The sequence below is a fragment of the Microchirus variegatus genome, assembly GCF_963457635.1.
Source record: "Microchirus variegatus genome assembly, chromosome: 4".
Taxonomy (NCBI): Eukaryota; Metazoa; Chordata; class Actinopteri; order Pleuronectiformes; family Soleidae; genus Microchirus; species Microchirus variegatus.
Window position 1 is genome coordinate 35,779,129 of NC_139805.1, and position 25,678 is coordinate 35,804,806.

The 25,678-nt window shown below is 38.5% G+C and overlaps 1 protein-coding gene across 1 annotated transcript in view; it reads left to right on the plus strand.

Moving 5' to 3' along the window:
- nfic (nuclear factor I/C) overlaps window positions 1-25,365 on the plus strand; it is a gene marked incomplete at both ends in the record, with an annotated part of 59,454 nt that extends 34,089 nt beyond the window's left edge. Inside the window, 9 exons of the mRNA XM_083888318.1 lie at window positions 11,037-11,111; window positions 14,582-14,656; window positions 14,914-15,046; window positions 16,547-16,668; window positions 16,851-16,964; window positions 18,381-18,538; window positions 19,324-19,507; window positions 21,970-22,058; window positions 25,345-25,365. Coding sequence (XP_083744444.1) covers window positions 11,037-11,111; window positions 14,582-14,656; window positions 14,914-15,046; window positions 16,547-16,668; window positions 16,851-16,964; window positions 18,381-18,538; window positions 19,324-19,507; window positions 21,970-22,058; window positions 25,345-25,365 — 971 coding nt within the window. The remainder of the gene's footprint in view (window positions 1-11,036; window positions 11,112-14,581; window positions 14,657-14,913; window positions 15,047-16,546; window positions 16,669-16,850; window positions 16,965-18,380; window positions 18,539-19,323; window positions 19,508-21,969; window positions 22,059-25,344) is intronic.
- Between the last annotated feature and the right edge of the window lie 313 nt (window positions 25,366-25,678).

Sequence of the window (25,678 nt, forward strand, 5' to 3'; positions counted from 1 at the left end):
ATTGGACTTCTAGGTGTGAGAAAGTAATTCAGAAATGTGTGAGAGAAAGTCATTCAAAGGTTGTGGGTTCGAGTCCCACCGTAGTTGTGGCTTTTAATGGCAGCTCATTTTCAAGTGGAAGAGCATTGGAATCCTATTCAGTATAAGCTGCTGCTGTTCTTTCTCTATGCAGCTCCAAGTAACGTTAAAGGTCCCATATTATACCCTATTAACCCAAGTTAAACTAGGTCCTGGTGCCCTAATTAACATGTCTGTGTCATGCTCTAGTCAAATTATCATAAGGATGAAGCACAATAGCAGTTCAAAAACTCTGCCAAAACAGCCTTTTTCAGATGCTCGGTTTTGTGCCTGGTCATTTACATGTGAATGGGACCCAGGTAAACACACATCCACTGCTTCTAGGGGAGTGTCGCCACTTATCACCTATTGTCATGCAGCGTCGTCACAACCCCCACTCCATATACCCCATAGTAATGTCCGTTTACCCATTGTTACTGAGTTTCACCGTAATGCATAGAGTGACCACGGTTTTGGCTTCTCGCGATCATAGAAACATTAAAATCGAAGAAAAAACTATTAATGCGCGGCGCGGCATGTATGTAAATTCCCATCCTAGAAAAAGACCCTGAACGCACCAGTGTAACTGCGGCTGAAAGTGACGTGTGTGGATCAACAACACGAGGAGAGAATGTGGAAACACAACAGAAAGGCAGCCTTTGGTTGAGAAGAAATGTAGGACAACATCTACATCTTTCTGCAGTGCTTTCAAACGCGTGCTCCTCATATCACCGATCCACACACACCACTCGCTAACTGCAGGCACGTAACTGGTGCGTTCAAGGTGTCCCTCCAGCATAGGAATTTACATACACGATCAACAATAAAGGGCTTGTGAAGCTTGTGAACATTTTTTTCATAAATGAAATATATCCACTGGACACACAAGACCTCTGAGGCTAGAAGTTTGTGTAAAACACTGTGCTCCGCTGTGCAGCCACTCTTCCTACCTCGTCTGCACTCGTATTTCACAGGGACAAGGGTGAGCTACGGTGGAGCTGTGAAGTACTCTGTGAAGTACTCTGTGAAGTACTCTGCCTGGTGGGGTGCCAACATTCACGGTGAAATGTCCGCACTGTCGTCACTTGGTCGGGAGGTGTAATCATTGCATGTTTTATCGCCTATACTTACACTAAGTGGAACCACTAAAACATGACTGAGTCTTGTTTTTTCACATTTTGGGGACTGGTATGGCCCACTGAGTCCCAAATATAAGTACTAAAAGATTAAAAAGTTGATTTTGCACAATAGGGGACCTTTAAAAGACAGAAAAACTGAATACATGAGTGGTGAAAGACAGGTCATCCCACTTTTTTTGTGCCCCTTCATTTGTCCTTTGCACTCCCTCATTTGGTTTTTGCGCTCTCTCACTCATGGCAACAGGTGGCTCCGTGGCGTGACCTACATGGGTGCATGTCCCACCATAGTTGTGGATTTTAATGGCAGCCCATTGCCTAGTGTTAGAGAATAGGAATCATATTCAATATAAGCTGCTGCTTTTCCTGTTCTATGCAGCTCCAAGTAACGTTAAATTACAGAAAAACAGAATACATGAGTGTTGAAAGACAGTGACACAAATGTACGTCATAGAGTTTGTGTTCCCTCGTTTGTCCTTTGCGCTCCCTTACTTGTAGCAACAGGTGGCTCCGTGGCGCAATGGACAGCGCATTGGACTTCTAGGTGTGAGACAATAATTCAGAGGTTGTGAGAGAAAGTCATTCAAAGGTTGTGGGTTCGAGTCCCACCGGAGTCATTGCTTTTAATGGCTGCTCATTGCCAAGTGGAAGGGAATTGGAATCGTATTCAATATAAGCTGCTGCTTTTCCTGCTCTATGCAGCTCCAAGTAACTTTAAAAGGCCGAAAAAAACAGAATACATGAATGCTGAAAGACATGGACACAAATGTACGTCATAGAGTTTGTGCGCCCTCATTTGTCCTTTGCGCTCCCTCATTAGTTTTTTGCGCTCCCTCACCCATGCCAACAGGTGGCTCCGTGGCGCAATGGACAGCGCATTGGACGTCTAGGTGTGAGAAAGTAATTCAGAGGTGGTGAGAGGAAGTCATTCAAAGGTTGTTGGTTCGAGTCCCACCGTTGTGGCTTTTAATGGCAGCTCATTGCCAAGTGAAAGAGAATTGGAATCATATTCCATTTAAGCTGCTGCTCTTCCTGCTCTATGCAGCTCCAAGTAACGTTAAATTACAGAAAAACAGAATACACGGCTGGTGAAAGACAGGGAGACAAATGTCTATGTCATCCCACATTTGCCCTTTGCGCTCCCTCTCTTGTTCTTTGCGCTCCCTCACTTGCGGCACAAGGTGGCTCCGTGGCGCAATGGACAGCGCATTGGACTTCTAGGTGCGAGAAAGTAATGCAGAGGTTGTGGGAGAAAGTCATTCAAAGGTTGTGGATTCAAATCATTTAGTGGCTGCCATTTGTCAAGTGGAAGAGAATTGGAATCATATTCAATATAAGCTCCTGGTTTTCCTCTTCTATGCAGCTCCAAGTAACGTTAAAATACAGAAAAACGGAATACATGTGTTGAAAAGCAGCGACACAAATGTACGTCATAGAGTTTGTGCTCCCTCATTTGTTTTTAGCACTCCCTCACTTGTGGAAAAATGTGGCTCCATGGCGCAATGGACAGCGCATTGGACTTCTAGGTGTGTGAAAGTAATTCAGAGCTTGTGTGAGAAAGTAATTCAAAGGTTTTGGGTTCGAGTCCCACCGGAGTCGTTGCTTTTAATGGCGGCTCATTGCCAAGTGGGAGGGAATTGGAATCGTATTCAATATAAGCTGCTGCTTTTCCTGCTCTATGCAGCTCCAAGTAACTTTAAAAGACCGAAAAAAACAGAATACATGAATGTTGAAAGACATGGACAAAAATGTATGTCATAGAGTTTGTGCTCCCTCATTTGTTTTTTAAGCTCCCTCACTCATGGCAACAGGTGGCTCCGTGGCGCAATGGACAGCGCATTGGACTTCTAGATGTGAGAAAGTAATTCAGAGGTTGTGAGAGAAAGTAATTCAAAGTTTGTGGGTTCGAGTCCCACTAGAGTCGAGTCTTTTAATGGCAGCCATTCCTCATGTGGAAGGGAATTGGAACCAGAGGGTTTTCCAGTTCAAATCCTAGGACAGGTCAAGGACTGGGCTTCCCCTGAGCAAGTGTACTCGGCCAACATGGCGTATTAGTGGCTAGTACTGTTGCCTCACATCAGAAAGAGCCTGGTTACTTACCTAACTTTGCCTAGATATTAATGTGAGACAATCACGGTCACATATGGTTGTTTGTCTGATTGATTGAATGAATTGAGATTGTGGTGTGCCATGTGTGCCAGCACTTCATACTAAAAGTGTTGATGTGGGCTGCTGTGTTATTTTTAGCTCTGCTGCTGCTGCTGTATCTCTCAGACCAGTGATAAGGACCTAGATCTGATTCTCTAACCAGGCTAACTGTAAGGAAGCAGCTGAGAAGGCACTTCCTGTGTTTGAAAAAACTGAGTGCGTTAATATAGTCATGGTTACAGTGTTTTTAAATATCTATCTACCCGTGAAACACAATGGTGTCTCTGGTGAGGACAGTAAGATTCAAGGTTCAGCGAGTGACCCAGTTAAAAGTTGTACCAGGGATTTTTTGACATATCTGCATTCATGAAATCTATATTCTAAATAGTTAAGCTTTGTTGATGATGAATTGCCATTAACTGGTTTTCCTGTCTGGTTCAGGATCAATTTTTATGGTTCTATTGCTTGTTTTTAATATTTTAAATGGGCTAGACCAAACTTATTTATGTGCTTTGAAACTTCTTCTCCAGACAAGAACAAGTGAGGGAGTGTAAACAACTAATAGAGGAATCTCTATGACCTACACTTGTCTCCCTGTGGTGTTACTTGGAGCCGCATGGAGCAGGAACAGCAGCGGATTCCATTTCTCTTCCACTTGGCAATGGGCCAATGGGCCGCCATTAAAAGTCACGACTCCAGTGGGACTCGAACCCACAAAAAAAATAATCAAGGAGTGCAAATAAATCATGAATCACAAAGAACAAGTGAGGGAGAGTATTCTTGATGACATACATTTGTCTCCCCCATGTATTCTGTTTTTCTGTCTTTTAACGTTACTTGGAACTGTTTAGAGCAGGAACAGCAGCGGCTTACATTGAATATTTTTCCAATTCAAAATCAGGGAGCGCAAAAGAACCCACATTTGTCTCCCTGTCATGTTACTTGGAGCTGCATAGAGCAGGAACAGCAGCAGATTCCATTTCTCTTCCAACCATAAAACACACGACTCCAGTGGGACTTGAACCCACAACCTTTGAATATCTCCATTGCGCCACAGAGCCACCTCTTGCTGTAAGTGATGGAGCACAAAAAAATCAGGGAGTGCAAAGCACAAGTGAGGGAGTGTAAACAAATCAGGGAGTGCAACAAACAGATTACGGAGGGCAAAGAACAAGTGAGGGAGAGCATTCTCTATGACCTACATTTGTCTCCCTGTCGTGTTACTTGGAGCTGCACAGAGCAGGAACAGCAGCAGATTCCAATTCTCTTCCACTTGGCAGTTGGCTGCCATTATAAGCCACGACTCCGGAGGGACTGGAGCTGTGATTGAGGGAGTGCAAAAAACAAATCAGGGAGTGCAAAAAAAAAGTGAAGGAGAGCATTATTCATGACCTGCATTTGTCCCCGCAGTAAATTTGTGTCCCTGTCTTTCAACACTCATGTATTCTGTTTTTCTGTCTTTTAACATTAATTGGAGCTGCATATAGCAGGAACAGCAGCAGATTCCAATTCACTTCCACTTGGGCCGCCATTAAAAGCCTCGACTCCGGTGGGACTCGAACCCACAGCCTTTGAATATCTTTCTCACTCCTAGAAGTCCAATGCGCTGTCCATTGCGCCACGGAGCCACCTGTTGGCCCGGCGTTCAGTCCTATTTTCATGCAGATACTTGAGCCTCACACGGATATAAATATACACAGTGTCACAGTGGTTCAGGGCAGCGCTCTGCTTGGTTCGCCCCGTGTTGTCGTTGTGTTGACGCAGCGTGCAGCAAAAATGCATTAAATTTACAACCCAGTGCTGAGACTCAGGCAAACGCTGAGCTCAGCACTAAACTCCAGACTGAGGAAGAGCCTCGGAGCTGAGAAGCTTCACGTTGTTTTTGAAAAAGGTTTCACAGTCAAATTCAGAGCCGCGGCAGCAAAGTCCGACCAGAACCTGTTTCTCGTTGGTCCTTTTGCAAACCATTTGTATAAATGTGTTTAATGTAAGTCAGAGTCCCGTCCAAAAACAGCTGGAAGAAAACACAGAGCGCTCACATCTGGCTTTTATATTGTGGCTGCAGGAGCAGTGGGAGGTTCATTCACTCACTCACTCACACACACAATGAGGTAACGCTGTAATGGCAGACACACAACTGCTCGCATGCTACGGCACCAGTGGTCGCTGACATCAGGGGCACAGTTTAAATCCAAAGTGCGTGGCACAAGTGCATCCAGGCGTGTCCGACTACACACACACACACACTCTGACGTTTACTCGTCTTTAGTTCTGGTTTTTGACAAATGACAAAAACAGTGGTCACATCCAGGAGCTCCATCGTGGGCCTGTACTGTATGTTACGCAGAACCAGCACTTTCTTCATTTGACTGTTTGGATTACGGCTGCTGAGTTTAGCTTGTTTCTGAACAGAGAATCGTTTACATGTACGGTCGTCACTATTCTCCAAATCCTTCATTTTCAATTTTAAAGTCATTTTTAGACCCGTCTCGTTAGGACCCGAGCCACGGATGGCGTGGGCCGAAACGGCTCCTGGTACGAATTTGTGCGAAGAACCTATTAATCTGTTAATCCTTCAGGTTATTATTATTATATCCTTGGCTTTGCGGTCATTTTTGAGGGTTAACATGCATAAAAACTGCTGAAACTCAACGAAAATGCGTTGCGTTGCTCAAGGGCTCTATAGCGCCCCCCCTAATGTGAAAAACAGAGGCAAAATTGAGTTCCACCGAATTTCCCGAAACTGGACAACTTTCAGAAAGTGAGGACATTTTCAGAAAGTGAAGACTTTTTCAGAAAGTGAGGACTTTTTTAGAAAGTGAGGACATTTTCAGAAAGTGAGGACTTTTTCAGAAAGAGGACATTTTTAGAAAGTGAGGACATTTTCAGAAAGTGAGGACATTTTCAAAAAGAGGACATTTTCATAAGGTGAGGACATTTTCATAAGGTGAGGACATTTTCAAAAGATGAGGACTTTTTCAGAAGGTGAGGACTTTTATTAAAAGGTGAGGACATTTTCAGAAAGTGAGGACATTTTCAAAAAGTGAGGACTTTCAAAAAGAGGACATTTTCATAAGGTGAGGACTTTTTCAAAAAGTGAGGACATTTTCCAAAGGTGAGGACATTTTCAAAAGGTGAGGATATTTTCATAAAGTGAGGACTTTTTAAAAAACTGAGGACATTTTCAAAAAGTGAGGACATTTTCAAAAAGAGGACATTTTCATAAAGTGAGAACTTTTTCAAAAGGTGAGGACATTTTCAAAAAGAGGACATTTTCATAAAGTGAGAACTTTTTCAAAAGGTGAGGACATTTTTAAAAAAGTGAGGACATTTTCAAAAGGTGAGGACATTTTCAAAAGGTGAGGACATTTTCATAAAGTGAGGACTTTTTCATAAAGTGAGGACTTTTTCAAAAAGTGAGGACATTTTCAAAAAGAGGACATTTTCATAAAGTGAGGACTTTTTCAAAAAGTGAGGACTTTTTCAAAAAGTGAGGACATTTTCATAAGGTGAGAACTTTTTCAAAAGGTGAGGACATTTTCAGAAAGTGAGGACTTTTTCAAAAAGTGAGGACATTTTTATAAAGTAAGGACATTTTCATAAGGTGAGGACAGTTTCAAAAGATGAGGACATTTCAGAAAGTGAGGACATTTTCAAAAAGTGAGGACATTTTCAGAAAGTGAGGACTTTTACAAAAGGTGAGGACATTTTCATAAGGTGAAGACTTTTTCAAAAGGTGAGGACATTTTCATAAGGTGAAGACTTTTTCAAAAGGTGAGGACATTTTCATAAGGTGAGGACATTTTCATAAGGTGAAGACTTTTTCAAAAGGTGAGGACATTTTCAAAAAGTGAGGACATTTTCATAAAGTGAGGACATTTTCAGAAAGTGAGGACTTTTTCAGAAAGTGAGGACTTTTTCAGAAAGTGAGGACATTTTTAGAAAGTGAGGACATTTTCAGAAAGTGTGGACATTTTCAAAACGCAAGGACTCTTTCAGAAAGTGGAGACAATTTTGAAAAAATAGGACATTTTCAGAAATGTGTCATCATGTGCAGCGGGGCGTCGTGACGAAACTATTTTTAAACACTGTTAAAACAATGTTTTGATAATGAGTAGCACTGCATCCACCGTTCCAGAGGGGGGAGCTGTGCTTCTGAGAGCAGGTGTGCTGAATATGTCACTTCCGGGTGACATCTGGGGGTGAGATTTATGTCTGAAATATCGCGGCTGGGAAACACCGTCAGAAAAGAAGGATTTCTATCACCTCTAGGAGGTTTTTGAGCATAAAAACAAGTTAATGTATGTAAGTAGACCTCCATAACTAACATATGTGTGATAGGACCACTCTATGTGAGCTTTAAACTTCACTGTGTCACAAAGTGTGACTCAGCTCATGCACAACACAAACATCAGGACGATCATATCACGTGTATTTATGACATTTATCCTGAACTTTGTCCTCGGCTTCACAAACTGATTACAGCCTGCAGACAAACGACGGCTCGTGTTTACTTTAGCCGTAGCAGAGAGGAGCTAACGTGCAGCCTGCTACACAGTCACCCTCAGTTCAACCTATTTTTGTCCACAGGGAGGCGACTTAGGTCAATAAAATCCAAGGTCGTTCACTTTCTCACTCAAAATACACAACGAGCTACAACTCAAGGACGTTTTCAAATAATATAACTGTGCAACAACATATATTTATGTTTTTTATTCTATATTTATATCCCCTGCATTGTTTTTATGACTGGTATTTAATCATTTATGATTGGAAAAAGTTGTTTGTGTATTTCATTATGTGTTTTTTTTTTTTTTAACTAAATCTTTTTCACATTTTTATTTCTTAACAAAAGAGTGAACACATTTTTAAGAAACTTGATCCCATTAAGACAAATAAGCAAAAAAAAATTTCTCTATTAATTATCTTATTAAAACAGGAAAAACAGCTGAAAATATGTTTTACCCAGAAATTAATTAATTGAATTGATTTAAAAAAGAAAACACACCTGTTAAAAGATATTTACAGAAACATTATCTCATAAATTCAGAATAACAACTTTTTGGGAGAAAATATGGAAAAATTATCAAATTAATTCAGAAAAACTGAGGTTGGAGAAAAAAAAATCTGGAAAATTTCTCATATTAATGAAGGAAAAACTGAGCTGAGGAGAAATTATCTCATTCATTCAAATAAACAAAGCTGGGGAAAGAAGTCTGGAAAACGTATCTAAAGAAAACACAGCCAATTAAAGAATTCCATAAAAAAATGATCTCATCAATTCAGAAAATCTGGGAAATGATCCAATTAATTCATGGAAAAAGCTGAGCTGGAAATTTGGAAAAAATGAAAAATTACCTCATTCATTTAAAAGGAAAATACGGCCAGTAAAAGAAATTCAGGAAAAATGATCTCATTGATTCTGGAAAACAATGCTACGGAAGAACATCTGGAAAAACGATTGAGTTATTTCAGATAAACATCGTCGAAAATAAAGATTAATTCAGAAATAGCTAAAAAATTTGAAAAATCAGGAAAAAATAGGAAAAATATTTTCAAATTCTGACTTGACTTCAGTTTCTGACGTTTGTTGCATTTATAGATGATATTAATCTATTATTATTATTATTATCTCTTGTTGAATCAGTGGTGTTGTTGCTGTGTTGTTGTCATCGTGTTGTTATCGTTGTGTCGTTGTCATCGTGTCGTTATCGTTGTGTCGTTGTCATCGTGTTGTTATCGTCGTGTTGTTGTCGTCGTGTTGTTGTCGTCGTGTTGTTATCGTTGTGTCGTTGTCATCGTGTCGTTATCGTTGTGTCGTTGTCATCGTGTTGTTGTCGTCGTGTTGTTGTCATCGTGTTGTTATCGTTGTGTCGTTGTCATCGTGTCGTTATCGTTGTGTCGTTGTCATCGTGTTGTTGTCGTCGTGTTGTTGTCGTCGTGTTGTTGTCGTCGTGTTGTCGTCGTGTTGTTGTCATCGTGTTGTTATCGTTGTGTCGTTGTCATCGTGTCGTAATCGTTGTGTCGTTGTCATTGTGTTGTTATCGTCGTGTTGTTGTCATCGTGACGTAGTCATCGTGTCGTTGTCATTGTGTTGTCATCGTGTCGTTGTCATCGTGTTGTTATCGTTGTCATCGTGTCATTATCATCGTGTTGTTGTCATCGTGTCGTAGTCATCGTGTCGTTGTCATCGTGTCGTTGTCATCGTGTTGTTGTCATCGTGTTGTTATCGTTGTGTCGTTGTCATTGTGTCGTTATCGTTGTGTCGTTGTCATCGTGTTGTTATCGTTGTGTTGTTGTCGTTGTGTTGTTGTCATCTTGTTGTTGTCATTGTGTTGTTCTGCTGACAGTGAAACATTTGAGTTTTTCTTCTGTTTTCAGTCAAATGTGAGGGTTTTTTTTCTCCGTGAGAAAAGAAAGTGTGTGTTTGACAGAAGTGAAGTCACTGTGCAGAAATGTGAGCGACCACAAGAAAAGAAGACAAACACTGAGTGTTGGAGTGACTGACGACTGAGACGTGCTTTGGATTTGCTTATTTAAAGGGATAATGCAGGATTTTTCTTCGCTGATTTAAAAAAAAAAAAAAAATCATAATTTTGAATAAAATACTAAATTAAAAAATGTTCCCACTAAAAGATGTTGTAGTATAATCTACAGGAGGACCAGTGAAGTTTGAAGTGATTATAAATCCAAGTCACCTTAAAAATAAACTTATAATAAAATAAGTCATAAATAGTCTTAACGTGAGATTCTGAGTGACTTCTTGGCTCCGTTTCATCACCAACATGTGAATATATTTTGTCCTAAAGCCTTTATTCTGCCTCGTGAGCGGAATTCTTCTTCTTCTTCTTCTTCTTGTGAGAGATTCTTGGCAAATGATGATGATTGTTACACAATGCGAAAATCAAACCAGCTCTGAAGCAAGAGAAATGAAGAAGAAATAGAAGAAAAACAAGTTTGACATCAACAGAAACAGGATTTTCTGATTAAAAATACACACGTTCTACAGACTGAGTCAGAGGACGATCAGATCTGCTCAAGTTTTATTGCTTTTCCTTTTCAATCCAGTTGATTTTGTTGTTCTGCCTCTGTTTAGTCTTCACCAACAGAGACAATGTAATTACGGAAGCTCAGTTTTTCAATGAAAGGCAACAAATTCCTCATCAACTGTCCCTGAAGAAAAAAACTGACTAATTTGTTCTTCGCGGCAGAAAATGTCACCTTCCTAAAACTGCTCTAAAATCTTTATATATTATTATTTTTGTCCACTTTAAACGAGTCAGTCTTTTAAAGCTACTTCAGCCTGAAATATACATATCAAATATTAATAATATTTTTGAAATTTTAACCCTTTAAAGTCCAGTTTGTTTACACAACTACACTGTTTTCTTCGTTGGAAAAAAACAACAAAACTACAATAATTTCCATAAAATACATTTCAAAACTGTCAGACCTGACTGAGGGAGCGTTTGTGGGTATACAGCAGCAGAGCAGGGGCGGGTGGAGACGACAAAGTATTTATTCCATCAGACTTTTGACCAGCTGTCAAACTCCTTCCTGTGTGCAGTCGTCTCACTTCGCTCTCCTTTTGTGTATCTAAACTGAGATGTGGGAGTTGTGTGACATGAATGTAACGGGCGTTTGTTTTCAAAGTTTTAAATATGGTATTTACTCTGTGTGTCTCTGTGTCTGCAGAGGCGGAGCAGAGCAGCAGTCCCAGTCGCACAGGTGTCGGCTCTGATCAGGAAGACAGTCGAACCACCACCATGGGTAAACATGGCTTTTCATGATAATTATTTGGATATTAAATACCCAGGAATTATGACAAAGTATGGTTTTTCCTCCCTAGAAAGATGTTGTAGTATAATCTACAGGAGATAAGTGAAGTATTCAGTGATTTTATACGCACTGCACTGTATTATATTAATAATATTAACAAATATTTGGAATAAAATACCTAGGAATTATTTAAAAAAGTATGTTTTTCCCCCTTAAAAGATGTAGTATAATCCACAGGAGATAAGTGAAGTCTTAAGTGATTTTATAGGCACTTTACTGTGTTATGGTGATGATATTATCAAATATTATTAATAAAATACCCAGGAATTATGACAAAGTAGGTTCCCCCCCCTAAAAAGATGTTGTAGTATAATCTACAGGAGAAAAGTGAAGTCTTAAGTGATTTTATAGGCACTTCACTGTATTATATTAATGATATTAACAAATATTTGGAATAAAATACCCAAGAATTATGAAAAAGTAGTTTATTTTTACCCTAAAAAGATGTAGTATTATCTACAGGAGAATCAGTGAAGTCATTGGTGTTTTTTTACACACTACACTGTGTTATGGTGATGATATTAACTTATATTTTTAATAAAATACCCAGGGATTATGAAAAAGTATGGTTTTCCTCCCTAAAAAGATGTTGTAGTATGATCTACAGGAGATAAGTGAAGTATTCAGTGATTTTATACGCACTGCACTGTATTATATTAATGATATTAACAAATATTTGGAATAAAATACCTAGGAATTATTTAAAAAAGTATGTTTTTCCCCCTTAAAAGATGTAGTATAATCCACAGGAGATAAGTGAAGTCTTAAGTGATTTTATACGCACTAAACTGTATTACGGTGATGATATTATTAAATATTTGGACTAAAATACCCAGGGATTATAAAAAAGTATGTTTTCCCCCCTAAAAAGATGTTGTAGTATAATCTACAGGAGATAAGTGACGTATTCAGTGATTTTATAGGCACTTCACTGTGTTACGGTGCTGATATTAACTAATATTTTTCATAAAATACCCAGGAATTATTTAAAAAAGTATATTTTCACACCTAAAAAGATGTTGTAGTATAATCTACAGGAGAAAAGTGAAGTATTAAGTGATTTTATAGGCACAATATTCGCGAATATTTAGAATAAAATACTCAGTAATTAAGTTTTTCCCTAAAAAGATGTTGTAATAACATCTACGGAAGTCCAGTGAAGTCTATAGTAATTTGGAACTCCTACACTGTATTATGGTGATAATATGAACTGATATGCTGTATAAAAAATGATGAAAAACCCTGAGAATATGATAAATAACAACATTCTACGTCTTCCTTTCTCCACAAACCATAGCTGCTCAGTTTAGTGAGCAAAGAAACCAGGAAATATCACGTAAATAGTTTTTATTTGTGTAAATAACGTAGTAATCAACGATGAGAGACGCACCGTTGTCATGACAACAAGCACCAGTCCATTATTTCATCTTATTTAAACGTAATGAATACATTATGTTCCAGAAGCCTCTCGTTTTGTGTCTGCTGACAGTGAATTCCTGTTGTGAGAGATTCTTGGCGCGAGAACAGGGTTTTTTTTGACGACGCGAAAACAAAACCAGAAGAAGAAGAAGAAGAAAAGAAACTGAGAGAACACGACTTTCTGATTAAAAACACTTTTGTACCAAACAAAGGCTTCATTTACCGTGAATGAACTCAGTGAAGCGGATCAGCTCCACTGAGTTCATTCATCACTTCATCAACGTCTTCTTCTTTATTACAAACAGACCAATAAAAGTCAATATTTGTGGTTTGTGGACAAAACATTTGATGATTTTTGAAGTTTGCAAAAACAGCTTGTTTTGATCATTTTTATGGGCAAAAATAACTCAATCTATTAATAGAGCAAAGAACTGAGGGATTAATTACCTTATTGTCTTAAAACGTATATAAATGCAGTAATAACTGCTTTACTTTCTCATACACACATACACACATATTATTGTGCACTAATAGATATTACACATGCCTTAGTCCCTTATCTGAGCCATGAATGAATTAATTAATGAATTTTTTCTTTAAAACTACGGTGGCCCTGAGGTGCAAAACACAAACGCAAATCACAAAACACAAAGCAAATCAAAAAACACAAACGCAAATCAAAAAACACAAACGCAAATCAAAAACACAAAAAACATTAACTCAAAACGGAAACACAAATCACACAACACAAAAGCAGAAAACACGAAAACATTAACTCACAACGCAAACACAAAAGCAGAAAACAGATTTGTGTTTGCGTTGTGAGTGAATGTTTTTGTGTTTTCTGCTTTTGTGTTTGCGTTGTGAGTTAATGTTTTTGTGTTTTCTGCTTTTGTGTTTGTGTTGTGAGTTAATGTTTTCGTGTTTTCTGCTTTTGTGTTTGTGTTGTGTGATTTGTGTTTGCGTTGTGAGTTAATGTTTTTGTGTTATCTGCTTTTGTGTTTGCGTTGTGTGATTTGTGTTTGCGTTGAGTTAATGTTTTTGTGTTTTCTGCTTTTGTGTTTGCGTTGTGTGATTTGTGTTTGCGTTGTGAGTTAATGTTTTTGTGTTTTCTGCTTTTGTGTTTGTGTTGTGAGTTAATGTTTTCGTGTTTTCTGCTTTTGTGTTTGCGTTGTGAGTTAATGTTTTCGTGTTTTCTGCTTTTGTGTTTACATTGAGTTAATGTTTTTGTGTTTTCTGCATTTGTGTTTGTGTTGTGAGTTAATGTTTTTGTGTTTTCTGCTTTTGTGTTTGTGTTGTGAGTTAATGTTTTCGTGTTTTCTGCTTTTGTGTTTGTGTTGTGAGTTAATGTTTTGTGTTTTCTGCTTTTGTGTTTGCGTTGTGAGTTAATGTTTTGTGTTTTCTGCATTTGTGTTTGCGTTGTGAGTTAATATTTTCGTGTTTTCTGCATTTGTGTTTGTGTTGTGAGTTAATGTTTTGTGTTTTCTGCATTTGTGTTTGCGTTATGAGTTAATGTTTTTGTGTTTTCTGCATTTGTGTTTGTGTTGTGAGTTAATGTTTTCGTGTTTTCTGCTTTTGTGTTTGTGTTGAGAGGTAATGTTTTTTCGTGTGTTTGATTTGTGTTTGTGTTTTTTGATTTGCATTTGTGTTTTGCACCTCAGGGCCACCGTATAAAACTCCTCAAAATCATTGACTGGAAAAGGAATATTTTGGCCTAATCGACAAATGTAATCCAATAACCCAGAATATGAGCAACAATACCGCAAAATCAAGGAAACGCAAGAAACGAATCCAACCAAAAACAAAACAACGGCCCATTCATTAATTCATTCACATTTTCATATTTTAAATTGAAATAATCCTGCATTATTTTGACTTTTAAGGCTTTTCTGAAGCTGTTTTTTACTCGTTTCTGAGCTAAACCTGACCTTTAATTTCACCTTAATCTAAAACCAAGTCTTAACTAAGTCGTGTTTCCACAGATGGTCCAGAGTTCCAGGAGAGTTTCGTGACGTCGGGAGTTTTCAGCGTCACTGAGCTCGTCCAAGTCTCAAGAAGTAAGTGTTTCTGGACGTCATGTGACGCGGAAAATGACTTTAAATTGACAGAGATGTACTGACAGACTGAATATAGAGTATCTGACACTTACACTGCCCCCTGGTGCTTGTCATGAGTATAGACACAGATGTAGTGGACGTCATTCCAGACCATTCTGATAAAACTGCCGTCATTCTACCCTAGAGGACGCTTACGTTTCACAATAAAAGCATGTAAAATAAACTTAGTTTGTGTGTGTGTGTGTGTGTGTGTGCAGCTCCAGTGGTCACAGGTGTAGGACCCAGCTTCTCGGTGGGGGAGCTCCAGGGTCATCTGGCCTATGACCTCAACCAGTCGGTCAACCAGCCGGTCAGCGTGAGACGATCACTGGCCAGCACCTCCTCCAGCGGGTAAACACACACACACACACACACACACACACACACACACACACACACTGGTTTCCGTGACTTCAGAGGACGAACTGTAACCACAATTCAACATGGCCAGTTCCTCAAAAATGAGGTTCTGCCTCATTAGGACCATATTTTGGTCTCCAATATATTGTATATATTTGAATGGCTCTGTTGTGTTTTCACAACTGGAACCTGAAATTAAACCAAAGATAACTTCCCAAGTGGATTCATTAAGTTAACACATGACGCGTTTCCATGACGACTGACTGGAAAAAGACGTGCGTGACGTCATGTTTGCGTGACTCTGGATTGTAACGCTAAAGTAACGCTAAACTTTAAAAACAGAGGCGCACATACACAGTTATTATATACTTATACTATACTAGTTATTATATACGCTGGTTATTTGTTAGCGCTGCTCTTTTTCCTTTAATAAACAGACCGCTCCAGTTACACTGGAGGCTAACGCTAACGGCGCTAAAGGAGCTAATGCAGCTAACGGAGCTAACTGGTAAACCGTGCCTGGATGCCGACGTAAACATGACATCATGTGTGTCTTTTTCCGGTCAGTCGTCATGGAAACGCGTCATGCGTTGACCTTGTGCGTTAACCTAGTGCGTTGACCTTGAGCCCAGCACCAGTTTTGATCTAATATAATCCCAAAATTTTGTGTCATAGAGATATTTTTGTGTTTTCCCGACTGGAACCTGAATTTAAACCAAAGATAACTTCCCAAATGGATTAATTACAGTTGTATTAGTGCTGGGTGTGTTAACGCGATAGCGGCGGTTAACGGCGTTAACGCTAACGCACGCTAACGCATGGTGCATTTCAACGACGACTGACTGGAAAAAGACACGAGTGACGTCATGTTTGCGTGACTCCGGATTGTAACGCTAACGTGACTCCGGATTGTAACGCTAACGTGACTCTGGATTGTAACGCTAACGTGACTCTGGATTGTAACGCTAAACTTTAAAAACAGAGGCGCACATACGCAGTTACACAGGTACGCTGGTTATTTGTTAGCGCTACTCTTTTCCTTTAATAAACAGACCGCTCCAGTTACACTGGAGGCTAACGCTAGCGGCGCTAAAGGAGCTAATGGAGCTAAGTGGTAAACAGTGGCTGGACTCCGGTGTCACGGCACGTAAACATGACGTCACATGTGTCTTTTTCCAGTCAGTCGTCATGGAAATGCGTGATGCGTTAACCTTGTGCGTTAAACTAGTGCCCAGCACTAGTTTCTATCTAATCTAATCCCAAAATCTGACAAATTTATAGATATACAACACAAAAAACAGCATGTATAGTTGGTTAAGTCAAAAAAGTTGCATTTCCAGACAATAATCTCAACAAAGGGCGTTTTCCACTCTTTGCCCTCGTTGAAATCAGCCGTCAAAGCACTTTTTCCTCACATAAATGTCTTTTATTCTGTTAGAAAAGAACTCAAATGTCCTGTGTGTGTGTGTGTGTGTGTGTGTGTGCGCACAGGAGTAAGCGACATAAGTCTGGCTCTATGGAGGAGGAGGCCGACAGTCCTGGAGGAGAGTATTACCACTCACCGTCTTCTCCTGCCAGCAGCTCCAGAAACTGGACTGACGACATGGAAGGAGGTAATAATAATAATAATAATAATAATAATAATAATAATAATAATAATAGTCCTGATCCAGGGACAACATCTACGCCTCGTTCTTCTTCTTCCACACATGTAGAGGAACCTACGGTGACCTTCAGTTGTTATGGAAACACCAAAGATGTTGATGTACATAGTAAACTGCTCTGTGTGTTTTAGGCTTGTCTCCTCCAGTGAAGAAGGCAGAGATGGACAGTCCGTCTCCCCAGGAAGACTCACCGAGAATGGGCTCCTTCACGCAGCACCACCGGCCGGTCATAGCGGTCCACAGTGGTCAGTATCACACGCCTGAACCTGGAACCTGAACCCAGTTCTAACCCTAAAACTAGGTCTTAACTTAAAACGTCCATAAACGTTGTGAGGAGCAGAAAAAATGTCCTCGCTTTCCCAAAATGTTCTCACAAAGATGCTCGTGATCATAAAGTAGACGAAGAGTTTGTAGCTGCTGTTTTCTTTAGCACCTGCTCTGATGAGTTTCCAAGGGAGCTGAGACAAATTCTACTTAAAGTTCCAAAATATACTTAAAGTTCCAAATTCTGCTTAAAGTTCCAAAATCTACTTATAGTTCCAAAATCTATTTAGAGTTCCAAAATCTACTTAAAGTTCCAAAATCTACTTAAAGTTTCAAAATCTTCTTAAAGTTCCAAAATCTACTTAAAGTTCCAAAATCTACTTAAAGTTCCAAATTCTACTTAAATTTCCAAAATATACTTAAAGTTCCAAAATATACTTAAAGTTCTAAAATCTACTTAAAGTTCCAAAATATACTTAAAGTTCCAAATTCTACTTAGAGTTCCAAAATCCACTTAAAGTTCCAAAATACACTTATAATTCCAAAATCTACTTAAAATTCCAAATTCTACTAATACCAAATTCTACTTAAAGTTCCTTATAATTCCAAAATCTACTTAAAGTTCCAAATTCTACTTAAAGTTCCAAAATCCACTTAAAGTTCCAAAATACACTTATAATTCCAAAATCTACTTAAAATTCCAAATTCTACTAATACCAAATTCTACTTAAAGTTCCTTATAATTCCAAAATCTACTTAAAGTTTCAAATTCTGCTTAAAGTTCCTTATAGTTCCAAATTCTACTTAAATTACAAATTCTACTTAAATTCCAAAATAAACTTATAATTCCAAATTCTTCTGATAGTTCCACATTCTACTTATAGTTCCAAATTCTACTTAAAGTTCCAAAATATACTTAAAGTTCCAAATTCTACTTATAGTTCCAAAATCTACTTAAAGTTCCAAATTCTACTTAAAGTTCCAAATTCTACTTATAATTCCAGATACTACTTATAATTCCAAAATCTACATAAAGTTCTAAATTCATCTTATAGTTTCAAATTCTGCTTAAAGTTCCAAATTCTACTTATTTCACAAAGATCCTCAGCAATGAGGTTCTGCCTCATTAGAACCAGGTTTTGGTTTCCATGTGGACAAGGAAAGTGTTTTATGCCAGAAAAAAGTCACCTTACTTTACTGTTACCATGATACCATCATTTCCACCACTGGAATTTTCCATCCTTGTAAGAGGGAAGAGGGATTGTCCATATGTCTCTGTGTCCCCACGACATGGACATTGTCTGGAATACACACTCACACACTCACACACACACACACACAGTTTTTCCAGAGTTTTTCCTCGCATGTCCACACACTCTCTCTTCATCTCTGTCCAGGTCTGTCTCGGAGCACTCACCCCTCCTCGTCCCTCCATTTCCCGTCCTCCTCCTATTTCCCTCACGGAGCGATCCGATACCCTCCTCACTTGGCCCAGGACCCTCTGAAAGACCTCGTCTCATTGGCCTGTGACCCCGCCAATCAAAGCCCCAGCTCAGTGAGTACAGGGGACAAATTAAATCGATATTTCCTGCACTGAAAGAAGAAGAACAACAAAAAAAAAACCAATAATACCAGTCATTTATTGCCAAAGTATTAGTGTGAGTCATCTGCATACACAGGAAGTGAGAAAAAGTGCGATATCTTTGATTGTATTTGGAAAATACACCTCAAATTCTCAGAGAAGCTTCTTTAAGCTTGGACGGAGAAGAGGAAGGAGAACATTAGTTGGTGGGGTGAGAATAACGAGGTTAAATCCAGGCTGATACTTACGTCGGGCTGACGAGGAGACTGATTTTACTGCTTTTAAAAGCTTATAAATAACAGGAGGACTCGGATTGACATGTAAACAAAGAGGAAAATGCCAAATGTTAGCACGCTGAATTGGTCGCGTATCACCACCTAGCGCAGTGGAGTCGATAAATCGAGTTAATTAAGTTTCAGTGATGGTGGTAAAATCTGCGCATGAAAGGGCTTTTCATTCACTTCACTTCAGAACTAAAGTTGGTGTAACCCTAACGGTGTATTCCATCTGTAGTCGGAACACGGAATGCCTCCCGAACTCGGATTTCCAACTCGGAAACTCGGAGCAACCTTTCCGACCCTGGCATGGGATTCCAAGGTGGCTGCCACTTGTACAAACACTGCTGTTGTATCTGTTTCACAGTAAATCAGTCGGTGTGACTTCATTCCCAGTTCTGACTTCCGGGTTCCGATGGAAAAAGGAACGCAGCGTAACTGCGCCGGAGCTGATGTTTGCTTGTTTGTTTGTTTGTTCCGCAGTTGAACGGCAGCAGCCAGATTAAAGTGCCCAGTCACTACATTTCCTCTCAGATGTTGGCACCTCCCGGCCCCGCCTCCTCCCTGGCTCCTAACCCCGCCTCCCTGCCCAGGTCGACCCTGCCTTCAGAGTCAAAGGCCACCACCACCTCCTCTGACGGGGGCGCCAACTCCCCCACGTCACCCAGTAAGTGCTCGTGATCATGAAGTAGACCAAGAGTTGCTTTTACGTTCTTCTGAAGGTCACTTTATTTCAACGGTAACTCACGGAGCTTTTCCACGACATAGTTCTAGCACAACTGTACTGGTTTTTTTTACTTTTCCATCAGTGATCGGACCTGCTGTTTTCTTTAGGACCTGCTCTAACGAGGTTCTAAGCAAGCTGAGCCAAAATCTACTTATAATTCCAAAATCTACTTAAAGTTTCAAATTCGACTTATAATTCCAAAATCTTCTTATAATTCCAAAATCTTCTTAAAGTTCCAAATTCTACTTATAATTCCAAAATCTACTTAAAGTTCCAAAATCTACTTAAAGTTCCAAAATATACGTAAAGTTCCAAATGCTACTTATAATTCCAAAATCTAGTTATAATTCCAAAATCTACTTAAAGTTCAAAATTCTTCTTATAACTCCAAAATCTACTTATAACTCCAAAATCTTCTTAAAGTTCCAAATTCTACTTATAATTCCAATATCTACTTAAAGTTCCAAAATATACATAAAGTTTCAAAATCTACTTATAATTCCAAAATCTTCTTAAAGTTTCAAAATCTACTTATGATTCCAAAATCTACTTAAATTTCCAAAATATACTTATAATTCCAAAATCTACTTAAAGCTCCAAAATTACTTTAAGTTCCAAAATCTACTTATAATTCCAAAATCTACTTAAAAATCCAAAATATACGTAAAGTTCCAAATTCTACTTATAATTCTAAAATCTATGCAAAGTTCCAAATTCTACTTATAATTCCAAAATCTACTTAAAGTTCCAAAATCTACTTAAAGTTCCAAAATCTACTTATAATTCTAAAATCTACTTAAAGTTCCAAAAATCTACGTATAGTTTCAAATTCTACTTAAAGTTCCAAATTCTACTTATAATTCTAAAATCTACTTATAATTCCAAAATCTACTTAAAGTTCCAAAATATACGTAAAGTTTCAAATTCTACTTATAATTCCAAAATCTACTTAAAGTTCCAAAATCTACTTATAATTCTAAAATCTACTTAAAGTTCCAAAAATTTACGTATAGTTCCAAATTCTACTTATAATTCTAAAATCTACTTATAATTCCAAAATCTACTTAAAGTTCCAAAATATACGTAAAGTTCCAAATTCTACTTAAAGTTCCAAAATCTACTTATAATTCTAAAATCTACTTAAAGTTCCAAAAATCTACGTATAGTTTCAAATTCTACTTAAAGTTCCAAATTCTACTTATAATTCTAAAATCTACTTATAATTCCAAAATCTACTTAAAGTTCCAAAATATACGTAAAGTTTCAAATTCTACTTATAATTCCAAAATCTACTTAAAGTTCCAAAATCTACTTATAATTCTAAAATCTACTTAAAGTTCCAAAAATGTACGTATAGTTCCAAATTCTACTTCTAATTCCAAAATCTACTTCTAATTCCAAAATCTACTTAAAGTTCCAAAATCTACTTAAAGTTCCAAAATCTACTTAAAGTTCCAAAATCTACTTAAAGTTCCAAAATCTACTTATAATTCTAAAATCTACTTAAAGTTCCAAAATCTACTTAAAGTTCCAAAATCTACTTAAAGTTCCAAAATCTACTTAAAGTTCCAAAAATCTACGTATAGTTTCAAATTCTACTTAAAGTTCCAAATTCTACTTATAATTCTAAAATCTACTTATAATTCCAAAATATACTTAAAGTTCCAAAATATACGTAAAGTTTCAAATTCTACTTATAATTCCAAAATCTACTTAAAGTTCCAAAATCTACTTATAATTCTAAAATCTACTTAAAGTTCCAAAAATGTACGTATAGTTCCAAATTCTACTTATAATTCTAAAATCTACTTATAATTCCAAAATCTACTTAAAGTTCCAAAATCTACTTAAAGTTCCAAAATCTACTTAAAGTTCCAAAATTTGCCAATTCACCTGCAGCCATTGCTCGCTTTACTGGCGCAATGTAGCCGTCGTACTTCAGCTCTGCGTTGATAAATCATGATTTAAAACGATTCACTTCTTTAGTGAACAGTAAAATAAACACTTCTATACTGAAAAACATTGTGTGACAACAACACGATCTGAGCGTTTCTTAAAATGACGCGCTACAGCTTTAAGACAAAAGGATAATTATTAGCATTTATGCAGAGGACGATGGAAGAATACTGCTCTGTCCTGTGTTGGGCTGCAACTCATGATTATTTACATCATCTGCCTGTTGTTGAAAATTGTGTTCTTTAACGATTTCTTTCTTACATGGAGCAAAGAAACCAGAAAATATTCACATTTAAGAAGCTGAACTTGTTTTAATACTTTTAAAAAACACTCAAAGTGATGATGAACCGTTGCAGCCCTAGTGTTTGTCCACTGTGGATTTACATGATTATAAAAAATAAGACTTTCTGAGACTTACCTTATGTTGTCACCACAAACACCCTCAGCATACTCGGCCCCTGGAACTCCCCCGGCCAGTCGCTCCTCCTTTGTTGGAGTCACCCCTCGAGACCCAGGTGGACTCTACCAAGCCCAGGTTAGTGTGTTTGTTTGGTCAGAGGAGAATCAATGACAGATGACTCAACACATTCTTCAGAGATTCTCCACAAAAACCTCCTTTCTCGCCAGAAACGTCACTTTTCAAACACTCTTGGTCAGGTGGTTAGTGACGCGTGTTTCTGACACACACACACTTTCTTGTACTTGCTGCATACTGAGGACTGCGTTGCTGACAAAGTGAGGACCAGCATTTCCACTTAAATAAATCAATAAATCAAAACAATTACAAATATCTACTTCATGAATGACATCTACAAAGAACTACTGGTTGCAGTACCATAAACTGTCTGCAGGTGGAGCCCCAGAGCAAAAAGGGCTGGAAAACTTTTTTGATTTATTTTTTATTTTTATTTTTTTGGTCCAAAATTTGACAAAAACGTCATACTATACTATGTCATCCAAAATTTGAAAAAAAAATTGACAAAAAATGTTTGTTCCAAAATTTGACTAAAGCCCAATTTATACTTCTGCGTAAAGTGCTCTGCGTAGGCTACGTAGAGACTCTGCGTCGACGCAGAGACTGTCGAAGAGCCTCTGCGTCGTCTCCGGGTGCACGAAATATTTTTTAAGTGTCCGTCACTCCGTCAAGGGACAACGGAGACGGCAAGAGCTGCGATTGGTCCTCAGGACAGGCCGAGCGAAGCTGCTCTGTGCCGGCTCTCAGTGCGCTCCGGGCGTCCTGACAGAGGCGGAGCTGATCCCCGCCGATAACGCCACTGCCGAACTATAAATACGTCATATCTTAACACACACAGCACATGTTTAGACCCTAAATGGCCAATTTCTCGCCTCAAATTATCTTAAAACTGCGTTCCGTCACACAGAAAAGTGAGAAACGGCCGCTGTTTCAACAACAACAGTCTTTCTCTCTCTTTCTTTCTCGGACGCCATTGCTCACTGTAGCCAGAAGCACAACAACCTTGCGCAGCGACCCCTACTGATCGGGCGGGAAATTGCAGCGAGTGTCCGTCACCACGACGCAGAAGTATAAATGCTCGAGGCGTCTCCGTGGTGACGCAGACGGATAACGCATACGCAGTCGGAGAAGTATAATGTGGCCTTAAAACGTCATACATACTATGTCATCCAATAGTTGAAATTTTTTTTTTTTTTACAATAAAGCCATAGTATACTATGGCATCCAAAAGTTTAAAAAAATTTTGACAACATTTTTTACAAAATAGTCTTACTATACTATGGCATCCAAAAGTTGAAAGCAATTTTGACAAAAAATGTTGACAAAAATATTGACAAAAATTTTGACAAAAATATTGACAAAAATTTTGACAAAAAAAATTGACAAAAAAAAAGGATACTATACTATGGCATCCAAAGGTTGAAAAACAATTTTGACAAAACAATTTTGACAAAAAAATTGACAAAAAAAGTCATACTATACTATGGCATCCAAAAGTTGAAATAAATGTTGACAAAAATTTTTGGTCCAAAATTTGACAAAAACGTCATATTATACTATGTCGTCCAAAATTTGAAAAAAATCTTTGGTCCAAAATTTGACAAAAAAGTCAAACTATACTATGTCATCCAAAAGTTGAAAACATTTTTGACAAAAAATGTTTGGTCCAAAATTTGACAAAAAAAAGTCATACTATACTATGTCATCCAAAAGTTGAAAACATTTTTTACGTGATTTTTGAAGTGATTTCTGAAGTGATTTCAATGAGGACCAGCCAAAATGTCCTCACTCCGTAAAAATGACCTCACTTTGTTGGTTAAAAACCCTCACTGGTCCTCAGTATGCTGCACGTACAAGAACACACACACGCACGCGCACACACACACGCACACGCCTAAACACACACACACACAGATGAACAGAACACTAGAGCTGGGTCCTGTGGTTTAACTTTGGATTGTGCTGCATTGCAGTTCCACTGGCCCAGAAAGTGTTCCACTAATACCACTGAGTCAGGACTCTCTCTCCCCCCCTCTCTCTCTCATGCTGAGATCAGTGTGTGTGTGTGTGTGAGTGTGTGTGTGTGTGTGTGGTTAATCCCAGGTCAAAGTTCTACTCTCTTTTGTCTCTTCTGTCACTTTTATGATTAAAACACGTCAAAAACACTCTACGACTCTGTGCAAAGACAGAATCCCATCAGTCAAACATCTGGATCTGGATCGCACCCTGGTGGCCGACTGTGGTATAGCTCCTAAACCCCGCCCACTTCATGTCTTTAAAAAAAAACAAAAAAACATGTAAACATGTTTTCTGAATGTTCTGCTTCTTAAATGTGAATATTAATGACATTATTAAAATAGATGAATGCAATCCTAAAACAATCTAGTATTGTTATAGAATTATCTGATAAAGACTTAAACTTAACTCAGAGAGAGTCAGATTATGTAAATCAGATCAGAGAACCAGATTAATGTGAGTCAGATTACAGGGAGTCAGAGCAGCATGAGTCAGGTTAGAGTAACTCAGCTCCACGAGAGTCAGATTATTGTGGAAGTCAGATCAGAGACACAGATTATTGTAAATAACATCAGACACTCAGATTAGAGAGTCAGATTAGTGGGAGTCAGATCAGAGACTCAGATTAGAGATAGTCAGATTATTGTGAGTCAGATTATAGTCTCGGATTAAAGAGAGTCAGATTACTGTAAATAAAATCAGAGACTCAGATTAGAGTGAGTCAGATTATTGTGAGTCAGATTATAGGCAGTCATAGCATTGTGAGTCAGATTATATTCTCGGATTAGAGATAGTCAGATTATTGTGAGTCAGATTATAGTCTCGGATTAGAGAGAGTCAGATTACTGTAAATAAAATCAGAGACTCAGATTAGAGTGAGTCAGATTATTGTGAGTCATATTATAGGGAGTCAGAGCATTGTGAGTCAGATTATAGTCTCAGATTAGAGATAGTCAGATTATTGTGACTTGGATTATAGAGCGCAGAGTATTGTGATTCAGATTATAGCAAGTCAGAGTACTGTCAGTGAGATTAGAGAGAGTCAGATTACTGTAAATAAAATCAGACACTCTGATTAGAGAGATTATAGAGGGTCAGATAATAGTGAGTCAGATTATGTGAGTCAGATTAGTGTGAGTCAAATCAGAGACTCAGATTAGATAGAGTAAGATTATCGTGAGTCCGTTTATAGGTTCAGATTATGTGAGTCAGATTATGTGAGTCAGATCAGAATCAGAGACATCAGTGGTGTCTGGTCATGTACGTCTGTGTGACACAAACAGTTCTTTCTTTATCTGACGGTGTGTGTGTGTGTGTCTCTGTGTTGCAGTCCTGGTATCTGGGCAACTGAGGGCGCTGTGGAGCGCGGCCGACTGTCGCAGCGGTTCCGTCCTGGACGAAGGGAAACAGTGTTGTCAAGACGTCGCCAAAGGAAAAATATACTCCGCTCTGTAGCAGCAGCCGCCGCAGCACACGGCGACGCGCGCACAGGCTAACGCTAACGGCGAGCTACGTTTACGTGCGCGCGTGTGTACGTAAAAAGAGAGACGTTTTTACGACATTTTTACAGCCCCACATCGGTCTGCGCTACGAACGGCATTCAACGGTTCTCACAAACGCTCGCGGATGATGATGATGATGATTTTTTTTTTTTTCAAGAGAAA